General features: G+C 32.3%; 1 protein-coding gene across 1 annotated transcript; it reads left to right on the top strand.

Moving 5' to 3' along the window:
* The first annotated feature begins 4,278 nt into the window (after positions 1–4,278).
* On the top strand, positions 4,279–23,358 carry LOC143063278 (transforming growth factor-beta-induced protein ig-h3-like). The gene is made up of 12 exons (XM_076235370.1): positions 4,279–4,546; positions 5,892–6,100; positions 6,613–6,802; positions 7,601–7,699; positions 8,214–8,321; positions 8,749–8,846; positions 18,406–18,622; positions 19,204–19,412; positions 20,681–20,870; positions 21,963–22,061; positions 22,610–22,717; positions 23,159–23,358. Exons 1-12 carry the CDS (start codon positions 4,408–4,410, stop codon positions 23,257–23,259), a joined length of 1,767 nt encoding a protein of 588 aa, XP_076091485.1. The 5' UTR covers positions 4,279–4,407; the 3' UTR covers positions 23,260–23,358.
* Positions 23,359–24,889: the final 1,531 nt, after the last annotated feature.

Below are 24,889 nucleotides of genomic sequence, written 5' to 3'. Positions count from 1 at the left end.
TACGACATCGCTATGTCGTAATTTCGACATAACATGTCGTTATAACGACATCGCTATGTCGTAATTTCGACATATCATGTCGTAATAACGACATCACTATGTCGTTAAAACGACATAGCTATGTCGTAATAACGACATCGCTATATATAAAAGAATATGTATTATGATTGCCAAGAGACTAAATGACACAGAAATTAACAACTATAGGTCATCATAATGCCCCCAATAATTAGAAAAGCCCCACATAGTCAGCTATAAAAGAGGGAGGAAAGATACCAGAGGGAGAGCCCCCGAAATGCTGTGTGGCAGACAGTGTTATTAATTAATTATTAGCTCCCTTGGTAAAACTCCAAATTTCATATTTAATGTATTTCATTGTTAAATAATTTACATGAAGCTTAATAAGTACATATTTGTTAATTGCATGGACTTTGCTATTTGAATTCATTGGTTAAAGATATTTATTTATATTGTAAAGTTTAATATTTGCATCGTCGCAAAATCTTTGGTTACCTTCTTTGAATAGATTAAGTGAGAAACTTATATATTTTATAGATCCCAGGTAATTATACCGACTGTATATGTTAGCCTACCAAGGCAAGTCAAGCTATCCATCTCCCTACATATATGTGCAAACTTCAAAGCTTTTTGTAATAAGGTTGAAGTGAAATTTTGATTGCTCAATACAGGATATATCGACCATGAGAAGTATATCGACCTCGGACTTCGTCCTCAGTCAATATACTTCTTTCAGGTCAATATATCCTTGTATCGACCTCATGCAAAGGCTATATTTGTATAATATCTAGTTTATTTGAGGATTAAAATAAGAAAGCTATGTGAAAAAAACGGATGTCCAACGTTACATTTATGAAAAACTGTTTTAACTCTTATGTATAGTGATCCTATTTCTTATTCTCTGATCTTCTTGATTCTTGGCAGGAACAACGACATGTGTTGGTTCTCTGTGCCGTTAAAGCCGTTATTTTGCCAAATTTCATTTGACTCGGTGGCTGCATATTAAGATGGAATAAGAAAAATGTCCAACGACGTTTTTCATTAACTCAACGACTGAAAGTGAATTTTATAAGTAGATATAGCAGAAAATGAATAAAAAGAGTAAGACAATAATAATATCTAACAAAAGTACAAATATTTGCCTCATGTGAGTTCAAATATTGCTGATTCAATAAAATCTTCTCTACACAGTCGTTTTTCAAACGGTAGCCATTTTGTCCAAGTTGATATTTCATTTTTCAAAGCAGTTAACGCGTATTTTTTATAATTGATAAAAACAAAAGTTAGATACACGAAGAGTAAAAAATGCCAAGATTCTTTTCTTATTACCTACATATTTGGGTCTTAAAGGAATAAAATGCTTCCACACATTACAAAACAGTAGCCAATTTGTCCAAACGTCTGAAAACGTCTAAAATCCTAAAGACGCTAATTTCCGACGTTACATGTGCTAAAGTTTCAATTAAATGTTCATGATAATTAAAACAAATCGTGGTATGACATTTGGAAAAAGAGGTTGATGATTGCTGCCGAAAAAAAAGAATAGTGCATGTTGCTATAGACTCCGCCCGGGGACATAGGTTCGACACAGGTTAAATTTTGCAATTTTTATTAATCGTTTATAGCTTTTAACGATTTATTTAAAAGAATTGGGAAATGGGGAAAACATCCCATTACATGAACTTCGTCCAACTTTTGCAAAGACAAATTGGAGACACCAAGACAGTCCTCTAAATGTAAAATGCGAATTGAAATTTATGTTGCGGAAGTACTCCGAAATAGATCATTTAAAGTCGTCACTTCAGTAAGGTGCAATCACCAATATTAAAAGACTTAATACCAGTTCACGGAATGTTTTACTTCGCGATTCGTCCTGCTATTCATGTTATAAAGGTCGTGATGAAAATAGTTCCTGTACTAGCGAAGCCGGAACTTTTCGTCAATATAAACTTGTGCATGAAATGGAGGTAATTGAAAGACGAATCCCAAACAGCAACGAAAACCGTTTCATCGAATTAATAAAAACCCGGGATTATATTTGCCGTTTTCGCGGACGATCCAGGGGTAGATTACTATATTTTACAATGTATATCAGAAGTTAAACGCTATAGATGACTTGGGAAATAATTCTCAAGCCAAGGTTCAAGTAATTGAAGGGGTGTATTTCGACAACTTATGTGCCAGGGAAAATACAATTCTATTCAAATTTAACCAAGGGTAAAAATGTTCGATTTACTTGCAGAGTGTCAGATATATTTGTATTGGTTGAATTAAGATAGAGAAATTTTACAATGACAGATGATATGCACCTTGAAAGTTAAACATCCTATGATAAAACCAAAATATGGAAAACCGTATACATGTACTTCCGTCCTATCTTTCCTTCCTACATTACTTGCGACAGTACTGCATTTTTAGTTGAAATAACTTAAAGGGTAAACATTATAAAATCGATTTCCACAACTCGAAGTAATTTTTGATAAAATGACATCACAAAACGAACAGAACCAGAATCAACCAACAATATAAAAAACCGAATAAAACTTGCAAAAATTAAACGAAGTCAAAAACCCTCTTCGACGCCGCATGTTAAAGTGTAACGTCGTGCCCAACGTTTGAAAGTAGAAATAGAGCTATCAATACTTCAATTCACCCTTATTACAAGAAACCCTGTAGTTTGCGCTTATATATAGGGAGATGGAATGCTTGGCTTGCAATGTCAGTCCTCATATACTTCCACGTCTTATTTGTTTATTTTAAACTTGTCTGGCTTTACAGCCCTTCCACGGCAGGTATCTTATAAAACTTAGATAGTATTTTAAAAATATATAAGTTTCTCACTGAAGGTATCCAAAGAAGGTAACCAAAGATTTTGCGATGATGCAAATATTAAACTTTACAATATAAATAAAAAATCTTTAACCAATGAATTCAAATAGCAAAAGCTATGCAATTAACAAATATGTACTTATTAAGCTTCATGTAAATTATTTAACAATGAAATACATTAAATATGAAATTTGGAGTTTTACCAAGGGAGCTAATAATTAATTAATAACACTGTCTGCCACACAGCATTTCGGGGGCTCTCCCTCTGGTATCTTTCCTCCCTCTTTTATAGCTGACTATGTGGGGCTTTTCTAATTATTGGGGGCATTATGATGACCTATAGTTGTTAATTTCTGTGTCATTTAGTCTCTTGGCAATCATAATACATATTCTTTTATATATAGCGATGTAGTTATTACGACATAGCTATGTCATTTTAACGACATAGTGATGTCGTTATTACGACATGATATGTCGAAATTACGACATAGCGATGTCGTTATAACGACATGTTATGTCGAAATTACGACATAGCGATGTCGTAATAACGACATGTTATGTCGAAATTACGACATGCTATGTCGTAATTACGACATAAAATATTTTTTTTGAATGGCCCTTATCGGCTTCCGTATTACGGTAGTTTTTGGCAATCATAATACATATTCTTTTATATATATGGCGATGTCGTTATTACGACATAGTGATGTCGTTATTACGACATAGTGATGTCGTTATTACGACATGTTATGTCGAAATTACGACATGTTATGTCGAAATTACGACATAGCGATGTCGTTATAACGACATGTTATGTCGAAATAACGACATCGCGATGTCGTAATAACGACATGTTATGTCGAAATTACGACATGCTATGTCGTAATAACGACATAATTTTTTTTTGAATGGCCCTTATCGGCTTCCGTACTTATGAACAAAATATACAGCCAAAACGAATAAAAAAAACACAGCTTTACATGAGGGAGATACATTACTTAATTTCAACAGAAAAAATACATCCTTCATAAAAGAGGGACGAAAGATACCAAAGGGACAGTCAAACTCATAAATCGAAAATAACTGACAACGCCATGGCTAAAAATGAAAAAGACAAACAGACAAACAATATTATAGTACACATGGCACAATATAGAAAACTAAAGAATAAACAACACGAACCCCACCAAAAACTAGGGGTGATCTCATAAGGTACGTTCGAATTTAAAAGTTCGAGAAGCAAACTACATAAAGTATTTAAGGACATCAGAACCAAAGAGTGTTCTACATAGTATAAGGACAAAATTAACTCAGGTATTTGCGACCTTATGTTAAGAACAAATACTTTGGAATTCCAAAGATTAGATTGCCATAACCAAAATACGTCTAAACTAATGTGTCAGTCTTCTTGTCACATGAATTACTAGAGCAACATTATGCAATTGTTTCCGTTATCAACAGAAACAATGTCGCCTGAATGGGAAAGGGATAAATTTTGGATATAAAAGGAATAACAAATCAAGCGAAATTATTAACGTTGAATAATCAAATACTGGCACCATGAAACTGATCTTGTTAGTGGTTTGTTTTGTGCTTTCTAATGCGCAGACGATCCCAGAACTTGCAGAAAAGCTTGGAGCTAAAACTCTTGTGAACTTAGTCAAAGATGCAGGGCTTGCTGATACTTTGTCCGGTCAAGGTAAGTCATGTATTTTTTTTTTAACTGTTTAAGGAAATTTATAGAAAAACAATCCTGCAGACAATATTCATCAAATATTTAGATTATTCGTTTGCGTTTTTTTTTATATTTTAAGTACTCCTAAAAAATCCTTCTTCGTTTGTTACAGCAAAATAATTAGTATGAAGTGTTTTCGTTGTATTAAAATTTCACATAAAAAAAATAATGTCCATTGGATCAACAAGCATTACTAACAAATAAAAATTTGCAACTCATATGATCAGGTAATACTTTTTATTTCTGAAATGTAATTACAAATTTCAATAGTAGTTTAAGAACAACCAGACAAAATAAAATGGTAAAATCTCAAATATATACTATAATGAACATGTAGTTTTACTTCACAAACGAATCAACCGTTTACTTATTCTTAACTGTTCTTTATACGATGTTTAATATGTGTAATAGTGTTCTTTTTTTTTTTGTCTTTAATAATATTTTTTATCTTTACATGTTAAGTATGTGGTATAGTCTGTTATTTGTTTGTCTGTGAATATGTATTTTTATTCTTTGTAGTTCATGTTTAGTAATATCATTTTGACGTGACTCGGTTCAAATGAAATAAAAATGAGTAATACACTTGTTTCTTTTAAAACAAAATGTTACAAATTTTTCATCAATTGTGCAAATTAATATGCTTTTTCATTATTATTTAAATACAATTGTATATTGTGTATAATATAACTTTATAATACTCTATGTACTTATAAATATGTTATTATTATTTTGAGGACACTCAGGAAGATTAGTTTTAACTAATGGGATCATCCTCTTGAAATAAAGATTATTTATTTATTTATTTATTTATTTATTTATTTATTTATTTATTTATTTATTTATTTATGCATCACCCCATTGTCTTATTCTGCTTGTCTTTTTTGTTTCCTTGTCTTTCATATTTGCCTTGTTTATAGATTGTTTTTATGCCTTTTTTTCTTTGTTGACATAGCTGGTTGTTTTTATTTAACATTATAGCTCAATTGTTGAACCCCACTTTTTGACATCATGTCTGGTGGTTTTTGCTTAAACATATTTGTCAGTAAACTTGACTTTTATGCGACTGTCAATCAAGTGAGAGTTTCAGGTAGCTTTTAAACGTTAAATCTAACATTTCTACATAATGAAATGACTGTACCAATTCAGGAAAAAACTGTACCAATTCAGGAAAATGACAGTTGTTTTCCATTGGTTTGATGTGTTTGAGCTTTTGATTATACCATTTGATAATGGTCATTCCGTTTTGAATTTTCTTTGAAGTTCGGTATTTTTATTATTTTTTATTTTACCTTTTCTCTCTACATTATAGGTCCATTTACGGTATTTGGGCCCACTGATGCAGCCTTTGCAGCTTTACCACCAGCTGTTTTAAATAAATTAATGAATGATAAAAAATTGCTAGAATCTGTACTGCTGTTCCATGTTTTGAGCGGTAAAGTTTACTCAAGTCAGTTAACCAATGATATGACAGCAGCCACACTTAATGGTGCAAAAGTCAGAGTTAACATTTACGGACAGGTAATTCTTTTGCGTTCAATTAGTTCTCTTAAATATGTAATTAGTGTCCTGTGTCTTTTTGTTATTTGTCTTTTACAGTATAGGTTGGGCTCATTCTTGAATGCGATACATTGACATGATAATTTACATATTTGTCTTTTGGTAATAATGGATTGATGTCTCATTGAGAATCATCCACCTCCTTATTTTGGTACTTGCATATATATTCTGATTATTCTCTTTAAAAATACTTACAAAAATTATATTGCAGTCATTAATTGTAAAGTCTTTCAACAAACAGACACAACGACACATATACAAAGATTAATTTTAATGAAAAGATCACAAGAATGCAGCAAAGTAGGGTAAATAAAATCATCAGGTGAGGTAAGACAAATAGTTTTACAGAAAGAAACTAGACCAAAAGACAAACGGGATTCTTCAAAAACATGAACCAAGTAATATTTGGTATCTTCATACTTTTTTGGGTAAAATAGCAAAACTGTAATTTTTTTTATTTTGTAAACCTTCAGACTGTAGCTGTGGATGGGAGCAAGGTAATATTGGCCGACCAAAATGCAACAAATGGTGTCATCCATGTAATTGACAAAGTCCTTGCAGAGATCTCAACTCAAAATATTGTAGAGTTTGCTGCAGGTCAAAAAGATTTTTCGAGTCTTGTATTCTTAGTAGTTAGTGCGAGACTTGGAGCAACATTATCAGGTAAAATAGGTGAAAGTGTCCATTTGTAATTACGTATATCCAAAGGAATTGTTTTTAGACGGGGCTATTTTAGTCAAATCAAATGTATCAATGATTTTGTGTTGGAATGCAATTCTTTTCTTTTTGATTTGTCACTATTCATAGGGAAATGAACAGCAAAAATTAAGGAGGTAATTTTATTCTTAAAAGGAAGCGTATATAAAAATAAAAACAATCGTACGAAAATGTCAACATTATAACGGTGTTCAAAAGTTATACATCGATTGAGGGAAAACAAATCCGAAGTTTAAAAAACAAAAAACCGTAGGAAACACACCAACTATAAGAACACAACAGGAACACTGACGTGCAACAAAAACAAACACCAACATAAATTGAAACGAACTATTTAAAAATGTCTTTCTTTTTAATACAAAACAGTTTATCATTCTGTCGAAATTGTATTTATCCTTTGTTAATTGCTTTTCAGTTGATTTTGCAATTTGATTAGGGACTTTCCGATTTGAATTTTCCTCGGAGTTCAGTATTTTTTATTTATCTTTTTTCATTGTTTTGATTTTTAGATGCTACCGACCTTCTGTGATGGTAACTTGTTTTGTTATATTCTACAATAATATTTTTCATCTCTCTTTGACAAATACTGACATTATGATTTTCTTAGATAAACTTATGAATGTTCGCTTTTAATACCGAATGCTGATTTTTAAGTAAAACGGTTCATGCTAAACTTTACTACTGTATTTTTTGCAGTATTCTTACATGAAAGTAACAAAAAAAAATTAAATATGTATTTTGTAGGTGGCCCATTTACTCTATTTGCACCAACAAATGAAGCATTTAACAAACTCCCACCAGATGCAATAAACAAACTTCTACAGAACCAGACAGCTCTCATCGGTAAGACTTGTAGAACATTAAGTTGTAACAATTCCTTATCATTATCCATACTGCATTTTAGCAATCAATTATAATATGCATTAAGGAAGCCAGCGTTGTATAAAAAATATATTATCTGTTATACCATAATGTTTTTATTATAATGTTGAGTTCGTATTATGAAGGAAAGGGACGTAGTACAAGTCAACGAGGTAGTACACTCACAACCAACTAGACAAATAACATTGTTTTGATTTGTATATCTAGAAAATGTCACGACTATCTAGATCTTGAAAGAATAATGCATTGGATCATCTGTAGACATTGCTAAAATTTTCAATCAAGTGGTATTTCGTTGAGTTTTTATACAGATTAGCTATTAAGCGCGATTAATTTGTTATTTATTTTATCATTGAGAAGAAATTGTAGTAAAGAAACACTGTTTGTGTACTTTGAATGTGTATTAAACACTTCCGTAGAAACAATATGTGTCTATTTGTTGACAAAAATGTAATTTATTACATTTACGTTGTAGAGGTGCTAACGTATCATGTTGTTAAGGGAACAGTCTATAGTATCGGACTATCAAACGGAATGGTACCAACTGTAGAGGGTAAATCAGTAAAAGTAGATATAAGTTCAGGTAATATGAGTTACATATACGTAGTATATAAAACAGCAAATACAATGAATATGCCTAGGATTTATTTCATGGCCCTTGACAGTGTTTCCAAAGAGTGTTTCTCAATGACATTTACCTAATATTATTTATATATTGTAAGAACTGTGTCAATTTAATGAATTATTGGACAATTCCTTAAGATTGAGCTAAGTGGATTTTATTTGAACCACCTTTTGCGTCACAGCGTTACTGCTAATTAAAGACAGGGTCTGTCCTGATATGGTAATCTTATTTACAAAATTTGACAATTATAAACTTCATCTGTTTTAACCTACAAATCATATGACCCGTGCAAGCTTAATTTTTTTTCTAGTGCTGGAGCTGAAAGAATAAAACTTTATTCGTTTTTATGATAGGTTTATATCTTTTCTTTTATTTATTTTTTCAGGTGGTGTGATGATAAATGATGCCAAAGTTACAATGGCTGATATACCCGTCACAAATGGAGTCATCCATGTCATTGACACAGTTTTGTTACCACCGAAATAAGAAAACATGATAATGTTATTGTAAATACAGTTCTATTGTAGATTGTTATATATTTAGTTAATGTTTTAAGTATATTTAAATAAATTCATAACTTGAATAGCATTGTTAATGTTTTGATAGATTGAAGCAATGAAACTGGTATATATGTTAGACTCAGATCGACGTGCGGGACAGTCAAACTCATAAATCGACAATAAACTGACAACGCCATGGCTACAAATGAAAAGGACGAACAGAAAAACAATAGTACACAACACGAACACGAAGTCTTCTCTAATCGATGTGCAATATAAATTAATAGTAAAATGATAAATTGCTGTACTTACACACTTATACATGTACTTGCATATTGATAAATGGCATGTGAGAATACGTAAATAAAAACCCAAAGTCAAAGAAAAGAAAACGACATATATATATAAGACTCAGATCGGCGTCCTGTCTCTAATCGACGTCCGTTCCTCAAATCGACGTCCAAATCTGTTGTCACAATAAAATAACATTCCAAATCGACGTCCAATTGTATGCTTATCTTATCGACGTCCATGTTTTGGCTGATCTAATCGACGTCCAATTTTTTAGGGTCTTTTATCAACGTCCGGTTTGGACACAAAATACAAAGTTGACCAGAACCGACAGCAGCTGAAATCTTTAGACCTTTGAACATATCATGTGTGACAAATAGGATCTATTTTTGAAAAATGGGGGTTTTTTTTGTTAAAGATTTATAGCATTGTCATACTAGACTTAATATGTAAACAGGTTGTGATATCATTTTTTTTGATTTTTAGAGATTACATGAAAATAAGGAGATGTGGTATGACATGAATAATGTGAACAATTCAAAACTGTCTGTGATAAAGGCATTATAACATTGTCATACTAGACCTTATATGTAAACAGGTTGTGATTTCATTTTTAGCTCACCTGGCCCGAAGGGCCAAGTGAGCTTTTCCCATCACTTGGCGTCCGTCGTCCGTCGTCGTAGTCGTCGTCGTCCGTCGTCCGTCGTCGTCCGTCGTCGTTAACTTTTACAAAAATCTTCTCCACTGAAACTACTGGGCCAAATTAAACCAAACTTGGCCACAATCATCATTGGGGTATCTAGTTTAAAAATGTGTGGCGTGACCCGGCCAACCAACCAAGATGGCCGCCATGGCTAAAAATAGAACATAGGGGTAAAATGCAGTTTTTGGCTTATAACTCAAAAACCAAAGCATTTAGAGCAAATCTGACATGGGGGTAAAATTGTTTAACAGGTCAAGATCTATCTGCCTACAATTTTCAGATGAATCGGACAACCGGTTGTTGGGTTGCTGCCCCTGAATTGGTAATTTTACGGAAATTATACTGTTTTTGGTTATTATCTTGAATATTATTATAGATAGAGATAAACTGTAAACAGCAATAATGTTCAGCAAAGTAAGATTTACAAATAAGTCAACATGACCGAAATGGTCAGTTGACCCCTTTAGGAGTTATTGACCTTTATAGTCAATTTTTAACCATTTTTCGTAAATCTTAGTAATCTTTTACAAAAATCTTCTCCTCTGAAACTACTGGGCCAAATTAATCCAAACTTGGCCACAATCATCTTTGGGATATTTAGTTTAAAAAATGTGTGGCGTGACTCGGTCAATCAACCAAGATGGCCGCCATGGCTAAAAATAGAACATAGGGGTAAAATGTAGAATTTGGTTTTTATCTCTGAAACCAAAGCATCTAGAGCAAATCTGACAATAGTGAAAATGTTAATCAGGTCAAGATATATCTGCCCTGAAATTTTCAGATTCATTGGACAACCAGTTGTTGGGTTGCTGCCCCTGAATTGGTAATTTTAAGGAAATTTTGTTGTTTTTGGTTATTATCTTGAATATTATTATAGATAGAGATAAACTGTAAACAGCAATAATGTTCAGCAAAGTAAGATTTACAAATAAGTCAGACGACCGAAATGGTCAGTGGACCCCTTTAGGAGTTATTGCCCTTTATAGTCAATTTTTAATCATTTTTCGTAAATTTTAATAATCTTTTACAAAAATCTTCTCCTCTGAAACTACTGGGCAAAATTATTCCAAACGTTGCCACAATCATCTTTGGGGTATTTAGTTTAAAAAATGTGTCCGGTCACCCGGCCATCCAACCAAAATGGTTGCCACGGCTAATAATAGAACATAGGAGTAAAATGCAGTTTTTGGCTTATAACTCAAAAACCGAAGCATTAAGAGAAAATCTGACATGGTTTAATTGTTTATCAGGTCAAGATCTATCTGCCCTGATATTTTTACATGGATCGGACAACCCGTTGTTAGGTTACTGTCCTGAATTGGTAATTTTAAGGAAATTTTGCTGTTTTTTGTTATTATCTTGAATATTATTATAGATAGAGATAAACTGTATACAGCAATAACGTTCAGCAAAATAAGATCTACAAATAAGTTTACATGACCAAAATAGTCAATTGACCCCTTAAGGAGTTATTGCCCTTTATAGTTAATTTTTAACATTTTTCATAAATTTTTGTGAATTTTTAGAAAATATTTTCCACTGTAATTACTGGTCCAAGTTCATTATAGATAGAGATAATTGTAGCAACAAGAATGTTCAGTAAAGTAAGATCTACAAACACACCACCATCACCAAAACACAATCAGTCATGAATTTATCTGTGTCGATTGTTTAAGTGCCAGTCTGCCTAAGAATCAGGCAGTGGTGAAAACATGACCAAAAAAAACCACCCAATTTGACATTGATTTCAGTTCATAAAATGTAGTTATGCACAAAAATAACTTTCATTTCTGTTTTCCGTTCTGGTATTGGAAGATACAATTTGGTTGAAATGCTCTAGAAATTAACGAATAAGGGGAGATAACTCTGTAATTTGCTATCATTCTAACCAATTTTCTAACCAAGTTATTTGATATTACCAGACACACACAAACGAAAGACCAATTATTTTTAACTCAGGATGATGATTAGTATTAAATAGCATAATTAGCTCAGTGGGTTTTTTCTGATCATGTTTTGATTTTTACCTAAATTGCCTGATTCTTACAAAGACTGGCACTTAATATGCACAAGACCAAGGTGAGCGACACAGGCTCTTTAGAGCCTCTAGTTTTAATTTTTAGAGATTACATGAAAATAAGGAGATGTGGTATGACATGAATAATGTGAACAATTCAAATTATAAAATTGACAGTCTTATTTGTTAAAAAAAATCCGAAAAAACAAATATGACAGACACAAACCATTTATTATCATGAATATGAATGACACACCGCTATGAAGATCGATTCGATTAACTTTTTATCGAGAGAAACTTTAATATGCATGATAACTATTTCGGGTTCAAAAATATCTATATGGAAATTATGTATAAATGTTTAAACCACACAAACATGTACATATTTAAGTGTAAGCAATTAAATCCAGTACTTTATTAATTATTGATATTGGACATTGATTAAAGACGACTACAACCAATCGGACGTAGTTTTGTCAATACATGCCGTCACATTTGACGTCGATTAGAGTATCAAAATATTGGACGTCGATTTGAGAATTTGACGTCAGATTTGGACGTCAATTTGAGAAACGGACGTCCATTAGAGGCCGGACGTCGATCTGAGTCTAACATATATACTCTGTAAATTTGACCACTCGGCATCACGAAATAGGGACAAAGATACGAAGGGGGCATTCGACAACAAGGTTAAAAGGGCTGCCAAACACAAAACAAAAAACAAACAAAATACAAAATATCTTACAAAAACAGCACACACAGCTAAAGGTTGAATAACTTCGAACAACCAAATCGTAAGTGTAGCTGACTATAAATACTCTTTCTTACTGAACACCGAATACAACTCATGTTTTAATTGTTCGCTGTATATATATATATATATATATATAATATGATGTTGCATGGTTGTCTAAGAGACAACTCTCCATCAGAGATCAAAAGAAGTACAAGCAACGTAACGTCACTGAACAGCCTTCACCATTTATATTTGTTTTCTTGTAAGCCTCTGGATAAAATATACCATCCACGATACAATGCTTCTGATTTTGGCAACGGGTTTCGGTCTAAGTAAAAACCATAAGTTGCGCTTCAAGTGGAAACAAGACGGCAGAAAAGAAAAATGATATGTCTCTTTGTTATTGGTTTGTCTCATGGAATATGGCAGTTGTTATCTAATAATTCGTTTATATGTATATTTCCGTCTGTTCTTGTTGCACTTCGGTGTTCATGATGTCCCTTTGTTTTCTTCTTATAGTTTCTTTCATTTGGTTTTGGTTTGTAATCTGGATTTGTTTTTTCTCAATCGATTTATGAATTATGAACACCAGTATACTACTGTTGCTTTTATTCATCGCTCTGTTTTAACACGTTTGATTTGATATTATCTAGACACGTTATTCGTAAAATGGAAATGTTCATATGATGTGTATATATCACACATTGTAAGCCTGGTAATTTTAATGAGTTTTTACAACCACCAGTAGGTGACATTTCTTCCCTAATGTTATCTCCAGTCTAGTAGTCAGCACTTCTGTGTTAACATGAAATAATTTTTCTCTAATTTTTGTGCTATTTTCACATTTCCTGGGAATACGTTGATAATATTGGTCGAGAGGACTTCCGGTTGTTGATTTTGACGTTGGTTATTTTTCGATAGACGACGTTGACCGAACTTCTTTTCGTAACCAATGTAAACAAGATGGCGGCGATAATAACACAGACGTGAACAAAATTTATTTCACTGCACGTTAATCGTTAAATAGAATAACAAAAAAATTTCCATTGTGGCGTCAGATGTTTTTTTTATTATGACGTCAACATTTTACGGGACTTTTGTGAACATTAATAGCGGACGGAGAGCTATAAAGTGTATTGGATACAGTGGTAAAAGCAGCTGTTATTGTAAAACAGATGTAAACATGAAAATCCAATGATATAGATTTTCTCAATGATGATAGTTTATCCGATTTACAGGATCTGCTATTGTTGGACAATTATAGAGTATTTTATACTGGATGCATAATTTAACTTCTTTGTAAAGTTTTAGACTGCTTTAGTTATTTCATTTGTTATTTGCCTTACATAAAACAATTGTCGGAAGTATATGATAAGGAGATTAATACATGGCCTTATCCATATCGGCCCGGGTATCCGTCTCGGGCTGATATAGGGGTCTCGGGATGATATCCGGGTCGATATGGAAAGGCCATTATTAATCTCTATTTAAATCACTAAGGTAAAGTTAAGAAACTTGTCTATATCTCCGAATATAAAAATAAGGATACGTGAAATGATTGCCAATGAGAGTTGCCAACTGTGCATTAACCCCAAAAGTTGTGTACGCTACGGAAACGTGTTATATACAAAAAAAAATCAAATGTTTACTTGTATTTTGCAACTGCTATCTTAGTTTGATGCTGGCAACTTTATTCTAGGAATTATCAACTTCATTTTATTCAATTTGAAACTAATTTTCTTTTAGAAAATATACATTTTAACTTTGGCAAATATCCTTGAAGATTACACGACGGGTGCCACATGTTGAGCACATGAGATCACCCCCAGTTTTTGGTGGGGTTCGTGTTGCTTAGTCTTTAGTTTTCTATGTTGTGTCTTTGTGTACCAGTATTTGTCTGTCTGTTTGTTTTTTTTTTCTTTTTTAGCCATGGTGTTGTCAGTTTGTTTTTTATCTACGAGTTTAGATGTCTCTCTGGTATCTTTCGCCCCTCTTTTCTAAGAAATTTGCCAAATTTCGAAATTTAAATCGACCACGTTTTTGAAATCTAAAGTTTTTTTGGTATTTGTCTTAAAAAAAAACTGTTTCCGAAAATGACTGCTTAGTGAAATTTAAAAAAAATAAAAATAGATGATTTGAGTTAATAATGAATGAGATTTATAATAAAAATTTCAAGAGCAAAGTTCATTATTTCACGATTAAAGTCAATAATTCAGAGATTACAGTTTAAATTCTAAAAGAATAAATTCGACATTTAGAAAAATACTAAAATAATGTAATGGCCTAATTTGCATTTTGAAATGAGGAATATGAAATTGGAACATATTCAGGAGGTTGCAAAACAAATATGTTTATATTGACATATATACTTGGGACACGCATTGGAACATTTTAAGATATATATAGGCAAAAAAGCAAACCAAAATAAAGACACAATGATATATACATTAAAGCAGTGAATCATGCATGTTCAACGCTTTTAGTTTGCTATGTTAGATTACATTTATGGATTAACATTCATCCGAAATGCTTGCAGTTATCAGTTAAACCAGTCAAAAAAGATAAATTATTTGAAAATGTAAAATGGGAGGTTGGAAATTGGTAGCAATTATAACAAACCATTAAAGGTTTTTGAGTTGTTTGCACACTTGAATAAAGACATTTGACCAAAGTAAGTAGAACCTTAATAAGTTCCAGTAAAAATAGACGAGGCCATGGTGATTATGAACTTCAACTGGATTGAGACCAAGGTAGTGGAAGGTGACAGATAACACATGAAATTAATGGCACAGTAAGATTGCACCTGTAGAAGAAAACAGCAGAGTGCGGAAGCAAATCGTAAATGCGTCTGTGCTTGTCAGAAAATATATTTAAAAAATGAACGAACACTAGAATAACTTTCATTATGTACGTTCATGAAAAAGGTTAAGAAAGCTCAAACACCATTTTAAATTATAGTCTTTTTAAGTATTACATTCCTGAAACAATTTGGATTCGAATCAGGTTATGTATGTTTTGCTATTATTTAATTTACATTTCATAAAGACAGACATGTGTACTGACGAAAACACATTACTGAAACTTTCAATTAATATCTCTTCAGTCATGATCAAAACCAAAAAATGGATTATGATAATATAAACGGTACCAATTTTCCGCACCAAATGCGCATTTCAACAATTCATTATATTAAAAATATTTGAAAATCCGAAGTTTATAAAAAAGATGAAGAGCTATAAACCAAAAAGGACAAAATGTATAGCCCAAGTGGTCCGAGAACACAATTAATTCGTAGTGCATTTCTTTTAGAACATAAATGAAAATAAAAAAAATCCCACCTGCGCTTTCTCAAAGAAACTTTTACAGTGTGTTGTACTACTTTTGGGACAAATTATATCAAATTTATAGAAAACTTCATCGCCTCTAACTCAAAATATGGCCAATTTTATGTTTAGGGCGTCTTGAAATCTTTTGACAGCTTCCGAAGTGCTCATTTTCAACCTTTTTCAGCTGGACCAAATCACTACTTTCCTTTAAAATTCTGGACCCAAATTTTTTTACAGTGTAATTTCAACCCCCTTCTTGCAATTTGAGGCAGTGAACATGGAGAAATAAATTTGGAAGGGGTATAAAAATTAATGGCAAGTAACCCACTGTCAACACTAGGGACTATATTTGTGAACAACGAAAATCAAGGGACGACAATGGTGGTCTCGGACCAAGTCGGTAAAAAAAAATAGTTCTGTGCTTGATGTAGATGCATTCCTTTATTTTATTGCAGTACCGAAGTGCTGGCTAATGTGCTGGTGATACCCTATGGGCTATCATTCCGACAGCAGAGACCACGACCCAGTGATAGAAATAGCGTAAACGATACTCATATATCGGTACCAGATGCGTATTTCGACAATCAAATATACCAAAAATATATGTGTTGACCCGTAGAAACACTTCAATACTTTATTTATAGAGTGGAAATCATATATTAAAAAGGCTAAAACAAAATACACATTCAAGTCTTATATAGAATGAAATTCAAAACAGTGTGGCTGTGACCATTGATTGACACATTAAATTCATCCATTGACTGGGACAATTTACGTGAACGTTTGTCTGTAACGACCACTGTTCACGACGTACCTACGATAGACATTTAAACTGTGGGGTCACCAAAGGTTTCTTAACTCCTTTAATTATAAAATAATTCGAAAAATTAATCAGGAATAACCTTTATGTTTTGATTTATATAATTGATATAAATCAAAACATCGTGTTATTTCTGATTATTTTTTTTCGAATTACTTTATTAAGGTGTTGAGAACCTTTGGTGACCCCATAGTTTAAGTGTCTTTAAAAAGTACACAGTGAGCAATGGTCGTTACATACAAACGTTCACCTAAATTGTCCCAGTCAATGGATGAATTTAATGTGTCAATCAATGGCCACAGCCACACTGTTTTGAATTTCATTCTAAACCTAAATGCGAACAAAAGGACATCATATAACAATTAAGGAACACATGTTCATTGATTTGGCAGTATGTCTTTCTTTTTTTTCTAATGCATGTAGATAACAGGTTTTGTTGGCTTGATTGCTTTGTATGTATGAATGTTTGCTCAAGCATCCAATAACATTATACACGTTGATGGCCTGCCTATCTATTGATTGCATATGTCGATCTCAATTACAATGCTGAACAAACATTTATACATACAAAGCTAGCAAGTAAACCAAACCCTTAAGCTACATACATTAGAAAAATATCTATAAACTCAATATATCGTAAATCTTTCTTTCTAAAATTTTCACTCTAATCTAAACCTCCAAAACTATATCACTGACAAATTATTTGAACGTGGAGTTCACAAGCAATGACACCTACTACTAATAGATTCCAAAATCAACGGAATTAAACCAGACAAATACGATGAGAGATCATACATGTGTTCAACTTTATCTAGTTAGTGATTATGAAACCTGTGTTTAAGTATGCCCGCATTAGCATGATTCTTAGATTATAAACACATATTTATTGCCAATCGTTGAATAATGTGAATAGCTCAACACATGTTTCTTAAATTTCTCACAATATTATAGTTATTGTTCTTCGGGTTATTTTAAAAAAATACTTGATAAGTTAAAGTTGTTTATAAATCAAAGTAGACTTGTTCAAAGACAAATGAGTAAAAGTGTGCTTGTTTAACACAAACAAGTTAATATGCAAAGTTTTACTTTATATCATAGCAATACTTATGTACAATAAGTACTATAGGTAAAATTAGTGCTAAGATACTAACTCCAGTGTACATATGTGTCTGCAATATCAACATTAACGATACCAATTTACTGATGAAGATCAATGCACATTTTAGAAAAAAGAAATCATTAAATCAAATGCAAAACTTCCAAAATCTAATGAAACAAACATGGAAGAGCTGATAAAAAGGGCCAAAAAGTAAATCCAAAATCGGATAAGAAAAATCAGAGCTATACATGAGGGAAAATTCATTAATCTAAAGATCAAATTTCAATAAATAAATACATCCTTCATAAGGTACGCTCGACATTAAAAGTACGAGAATCAAATAAATAAAGCATTTGAGGACATCAGAACTAAAAAGTACCTAACCTCGTATAAGGTCACTATTTATTTATGGATTTGCAACCTTAGGTTAAGAACAGGTTCTTGACAGAGGAATCTTGGTGTCGTAACTATTATGTCAAACTGCTTGTCACATGTGTTACCAAAGCAATGTTATACAATTGTTTCTATTATCGGCATGTCGCCTGAATAGAAACGTGCAATTTTGGATATAAAAGGAATATCGAATCAAATGAGATTATTAACGTTGAATAATAAAGTAACTGGCACCATGAAAATTATCTTGTTAGTGGTCTGTTTTGTGCTTTCAAATGCACAGACAATACCAGAACTTGCAGAAAAACTCGGTGCTAAAACTCTTGTAAAATTAGTCACAGATGCAGGACTTGCTGATACTTTGTCCGGTCAAGGTTAGTCAAATATTCTTTTACTTTTTATTGGAAATTAAAGAAGAAATAAATATCAAATATTTATAATGAATCATGGTGGTGGGTGTCTCTGTGGTAGAAATATGCTAGTACTAGGTTTCCCTCATGAAAATTTCATCAAAGATACGCTTTAATCTAAATAAAACAACTCTTAAATATCCAGTAAAATTTGCTTTTGATTAGGAATACGTATGGCGTGCTATAAAATTCTAGCAGCAGACTGCATCATGTTTACTAGTATTACCTGGATTGTTTTATTAAATTCAACATATTACTATCATTTTTCAGTGGTTATTTCTGATATTAGGTCTTCGTGTTATTATAGATGATTGTAACATTTAGCTACCATTGTAGCAACATGCATAGTACAAACAGACAAAAGCTAAGTCTTACAAGGCATTTGATCTTGTATGATAATTATTTCTTGTCTAATTTTAATAATAAAAGAACATTTAGAGCAAACAAAATGGTAAAAGCCCAAATTAAACTGCAAGGTTGTATGCAATTTTACTACACAAAAGTATCTGTCGTCTTCTAATGTTTAGCTGTTCTCCAAATTACAGGTCCATTTACGGTATTTGGACCGACTGATGCAGCCTTTGCAGCTTTACCTCCAGCTGTTTTAAATAAATTAATGAATGACAAACAACTGCTGAAGTCTGTACTGCTGTTCCATGTCTTGAGCGGTAAAGTTTACTCAAGTCAATTAACCAATGATATGACAGCAACCACGCTAAATGGTGCAAAAGCTAGAATTAATATTTACGGACAGGTAAATTTGTTGCTTTCAAACATTTTCTATCTTCCTCATATCTATTCAAAAAATGCATAACCAGCTAGTACTCAGTAATCGGTATAACTTTACAGCGGATTCCATTGAGTGTGTAGCCAGAGGTAATATCTTAGGTTAGCTTGCTTGTTAGCTGAACCGTGAAGTCATTGTTAGGTTAGGTAAACTACCCTACTTTAAGAATAGATTAGTCCGACAGAAAACCAATCTATCTGTCTGTTGGACTATGCTACTTCAAAAGGAGGGCAGTATACCTGACCTAATAATGACTTCACGGTTAAGCTAACAAGCAAACTAACCAAAAATATTACCTTTCGCTACACACTTAATGAAATCCGCTGTAAATGTCTTTTGTCTTTAGTAATTTGTTATTTGTACTTAGGGGTGCTCTGATGAATCAAGCTCTTTCCTGATCATTATCACAGTTCTTATGTTGTGGAGTTACAACACCGTTCATGTTAGGTTAGGGCTGTAAAGTCGCAAACCTGTTCAACTCTACCACCTTTTTGTATATGTCCAAAGTCATAAAACTAATTCATATGTTGTATATTTTCCCTCATTTGTTGTAGTATTTGTAAGTTTGTTCCTTGCTCATGGTTGAGAACGGTTCGATAACCTGTACGGGAGTTTCTCGCTACATTGAAGACCCATTGGTGGCCTTCAGCTGTTGTCTGCTCTTTGGTTGGGCTGTTGTCTCTTTGACATATTCCCTATTTCCGTTCTCAATTTTATTTGTATTTATTCCATCTTTATATTTTAGTCTTAATGAATAGTTGTCTTATTGACATTTTATACCCCATCTTGTTATCTTAATATAAAGCTACTCATATATTTTCTTTTATTAATTCTCTCTCAGTAGAATTTACATAAATGGGATCGCGGTCATTGAGATTTCATAAAAATACTAAAAAGTACGAGGTCATAGATGTTTATAACAAAATAAAATATGTTTGCAAATATGTTGTGACATCAATTATATATATATGCATAATGATGCATGTCAAATTGTTCAACAAACAGACACACGTACACAAATACACAATGGTCAATTTGAAATAAAACATCATTAGGTATTAGCAAAGATTAAAAGATACCACAAGAGCGATTTAAATCATAAGTTGAAACAGAATGGCAGAAACAAATAGATGATATACAATCAAGATTCCTCAACAAAACCCATTAGCATTTGGAATATCCGTGCCTTTTTGTAAATTCGCAATAACGTCATACATACTTTTTTAAACCCACATACAGTAGCTGTAGATGGGAGCAAGGTAGTACTGGCTGACCAAAATGCAACAAATGGCGTCATCCATGTCATTGACCAAGTACTTGCAGAGATCCCAACTCAAAATATTGTACAGTTTGCAGCAAGTCAAAAAGATTTTTCGAGTCTTGTATACGCAGTAGTTAGAGCTAATCTTGGGACAACATTATCAGGTAGGATGAATAAAACTATCATTTTGTATTTAATTTTGTCCAAAAAAGGGAAAGGGATTAATATACGCAGCTGTAGTCAATCACTATAAATGTTCAAATGTTGAAAGGAAAGGGATTTTTAATACGCAGCTGTTATCAATCACTATAAATGTTCCAATGTTGAAAGGAAAGGGATTTATATACGCAGCTGTTATCAGTCACTATAAATGTTCCAATGTTGAAAGGAAAGGGATTTATATACGCAGCTGTTATCAATCACTATAAATGTTCCAATGTTTTTGTGTATGCAAGTCTATTCTTTTTTATTTCACATCATTATCAGGAAATAATAAAAGAAAAAGTAATGAGATAGAGTTTCGTTCTCACAAGAAAGTTACCCATAAAGCAAATGTGCAAATATATCGACTTTTACACAGTACACATTACAGCAATAGCTTTCCCGGTAGATAAAGAAAGATAGATTGAAAAAATAAATCTAAACCCAAAACATGCAAGAGCTTATTATTTTTCTGTAAAAAATTAACTTGCACATATGAACAGAACATGCATGTATTAAATTGTCACTATAGGTCTCTTAATGCAAGTGGAGTATAATTTATCATTATTTTACCTTGTAAAAAATTGAAAACAACACGTTTAATAATTTTATTCGTCCGAAGCACTTTTCTGGATTTACCTTCATCAAGCACGTTCAAAGCCAAATATTTGGAATCCGAGGATGTTTAAGTACCGAAACATTTGAAGAGCTATATGACAAAAAAATACTGCTATGGTCAACTTTGCACGAGGGAGTTGAAACCTTAGTTTCTTTATAATTTCAAAATTTATAAACGGACAATTTTAAAAAGGTTTACGTGTTTTCATCATTTTATTTCTTAAATGATACCTAACTCCAGAGCTAGTTGTTTAATAATATCATACAATTATGTTTTCATCTTTATTTGACAAATACAATGATTTTTCAATACCAGTATAGGGATTTACGCTATTAACACTGGCTGCCAGTTTTATGAAAATAGGTTTATACTTAATTCAGTACTAAATAATTCGCTCGATTTTTACTTTACAGTAACAAAAATGTGTGTTTTGTAGGTGGCCCATTTACTTTGTTTGCACCAACAAATGAAGCATTTAACAAACTCCCACCAGATGCAATTAACAAACTTCTACAGAACCAGACAGCTCTCATCGGTAAGACTTGTCAAACTTTAAGGTGTATTAATTTCCATATCCTTCGTTAACCTGCTTTTTGACAAACGATAATTATATACATCATAATCATTCATACGTGTTTTGTATAGAGAATCAAATATCTGTTGTACAATTTTTCGTACAATTGCTTTACGAACAATATTTGTGATGGTGATTTATTCAAAGATTCAATAGTTTGAGTTCGTCATAGGGCGGGCAGGGTGTGGTTAATGTCAATGAGACAGCACATACATATATAAATGAACAATTGTTTGTTTGTTTGTGTGTGTGTATTTAGAAAATGTTATGAATATCTAAATAAAGAGAGAAGGTACTTTATTTGTTATCTGTAGGCATTGTTCCAAATTGGTCTTTCGTTGATTTCTTAAAAAGTTAAGCTATTTAGTGTTATCATAATTATTATCAATTATACCAATCAGAATAAACAGCTGTGGGAGGGACTTGGTTTGTGTCCTTCAAACACTTTAGTAGAAATAATACATGCAATGTCTTGAAAAAAATATAATCTTTTACATCGTATATTGTAGACGTGCTGACGTACCATGTTGTTAAGGGAACAGTCTACAGTGTCGGGCTATCAAACGGAATGGTACCAACTGTAGAGGGCAAATCAGTAAAAGTAGAATTAAGTTCAGGTAATATAAGTTACACATATATAAAATACAATACAATGAATTTTCCTAGGATTCATTCTATTATCTTGACAGTTATTCAAAGGATTGTTTCACATTGACATCTACCCTTTAAAATATTTATGCAATAAATGTGTACAGTTAATGAATTGTTGGACAGTAGGTCTCCATTATTGATTCAAAGTCTGATAGTTTATTAAAACATTTTTTTAATTGTTTATAATTCTACTAAATGGAGATTGTTTGAAACACCTTTGATGTCGCAGCATAGATGCTAATGTAAGACAGTACTGTCTTCATATGGGCACTTGCGTTGCCAAAAATTGACAATAGTTTCTGCCATACGTTTAACTCGTTAATCCTATGGTTACTGCAAACTAAAGTTTTTTTCAGTTCTAAGAAGTTGTTTAAAATTTCTATTTGTTTCTTTCATTTATTTTTCAGGTGGTGTGATGATAAACGATGCCAAGGTTACCATGGCCAATGTACCCGTCACAAATGGCGTCATCCATGTCATTGACACAGTTTTGTTACCTCCGAAATAAGAAAACATAATGTTATTGTAAATGCAGTTATATTATCTATTAATTGTTATATATTTTGTTGATGTTTATAAAATATTTTAATAAATTTTTAAAAATTGATTAGAATTGTTTATGTTTTGACAGACTTTAAGCAATGAGGTTGGTATATAGATATGGTGGATTTGATTTCTTTGTCATCCCGAAAATAGCAAGGAGACAAGAAGGGAGCAGTAAAAGCAAAAACGGATGAAAAACTTTAGCAAAAAAACAAACCTAAACAAACAATATTACAACAGTCTTTAAAAACCTCTACACAGAAAACAAATATTAAACAACTTAAATGAATACTCTTCCTGACAAACGCACATCACTCATGGTCTTGATTTAGTTTTGTTTTTTAAATTGTTCGCTGCATGTATTAAAAAAGATATGGCACGATTAACTACAGACCAAATGACGTAAAGTAAGCAGCTAAAAGGTTCCGTACGGCAATCAACAATTGATGTTTGTTCTCTTGTTAGCCTTTCAATATAAAATATCTTCAACGATACCAGGCTTTTTATTAAGAACACGGGTTAAATCTTATTAAGGCTATAATCAGTTCCTCTCTAATCATAACAGCAGGAAGGCAAATTGATGTCTCTTTGTTATTGAATTGTTTCGTGCAGTTGATCACCAGCACTTCTGTGTTGACATGAAATATCCATGATACGGTCACATTCTACAAAATATCCTTTTACATAAATTTAAATTAATCAAAACACTATTCTTACCCAATGCATATATTGTCATCGCCGCATTTAACACAACTTTTCGGGATTTATTGTTTTCAATATTCTTCAACTTAGTATTTGATATAGCCTTACAACTGATTTGGTTCGAGCGTTCAACTGATTATTATTATAAGTAGACGAAACGCGCGTCTGGCGTTACATACTACAAGTTTGGTATCTTTGAAGATGTGTTTATATTATCAATCTGCTTAAAATTTAAGATTTTTTGCATTTATCAAGTCAAATGGACATTTAAAAGTGTGACATAAATACACATGTATAATACATCTCCAAAACGAAACATTTTTGCCATTGATCTATTTCATAGATGTTTGTACGAAACTCAGTTAAATTTACATTACCTGTACCTTTATTGAAACATCTTCAAATCAAGCTTCTACGTCTTTCAGATGTTTTGGTGATTATCTTTAAATTTGTCAAAAGGTTGAAAAAATCCCATTTCAGTTATTCCAACAAATCATTTGGGATATCATTGCGAGGTATGAAGGCTACGTACGAAACAGAACAGAGAAGTTATTCTTTCGCAATTATTTTTTTTTTACACTCTCAACTTTTTGCCAATCATGTTTATATTTCCATAATACAGTCGCTTCCTCCCTTTATAGAATTGTCAGTCAAAATTACCTCCCTTTTTGGAAAAATTCATTTAAAAATTCATGACTGACCTATCAAAATGTTCAAACGTGTAACATACAACATCGTTTTGGTGTGTAAAACTCATTACATTAACTGCTTGATAAACGAAGTACTGACAAATCACTTTGAAACTCAACATATACCCTCACGACACTTACCAAAGAGTAAATCCTGGATAATCAAAGGTCTGTTCTATGTTCCTTTAGAATTTCGGCCAAAGA

The sequence above is a fragment of the Mytilus galloprovincialis genome, chromosome 1, assembly GCF_965363235.1.
Source record: "Mytilus galloprovincialis chromosome 1, xbMytGall1.hap1.1, whole genome shotgun sequence".
Classification (NCBI taxonomy): Eukaryota; Metazoa; Mollusca; class Bivalvia; order Mytilida; family Mytilidae; genus Mytilus; species Mytilus galloprovincialis.
The sequence above is the reverse complement of the archived record's forward strand: the minus strand, read 5'-3'. Positions and strand labels throughout refer to the sequence as shown.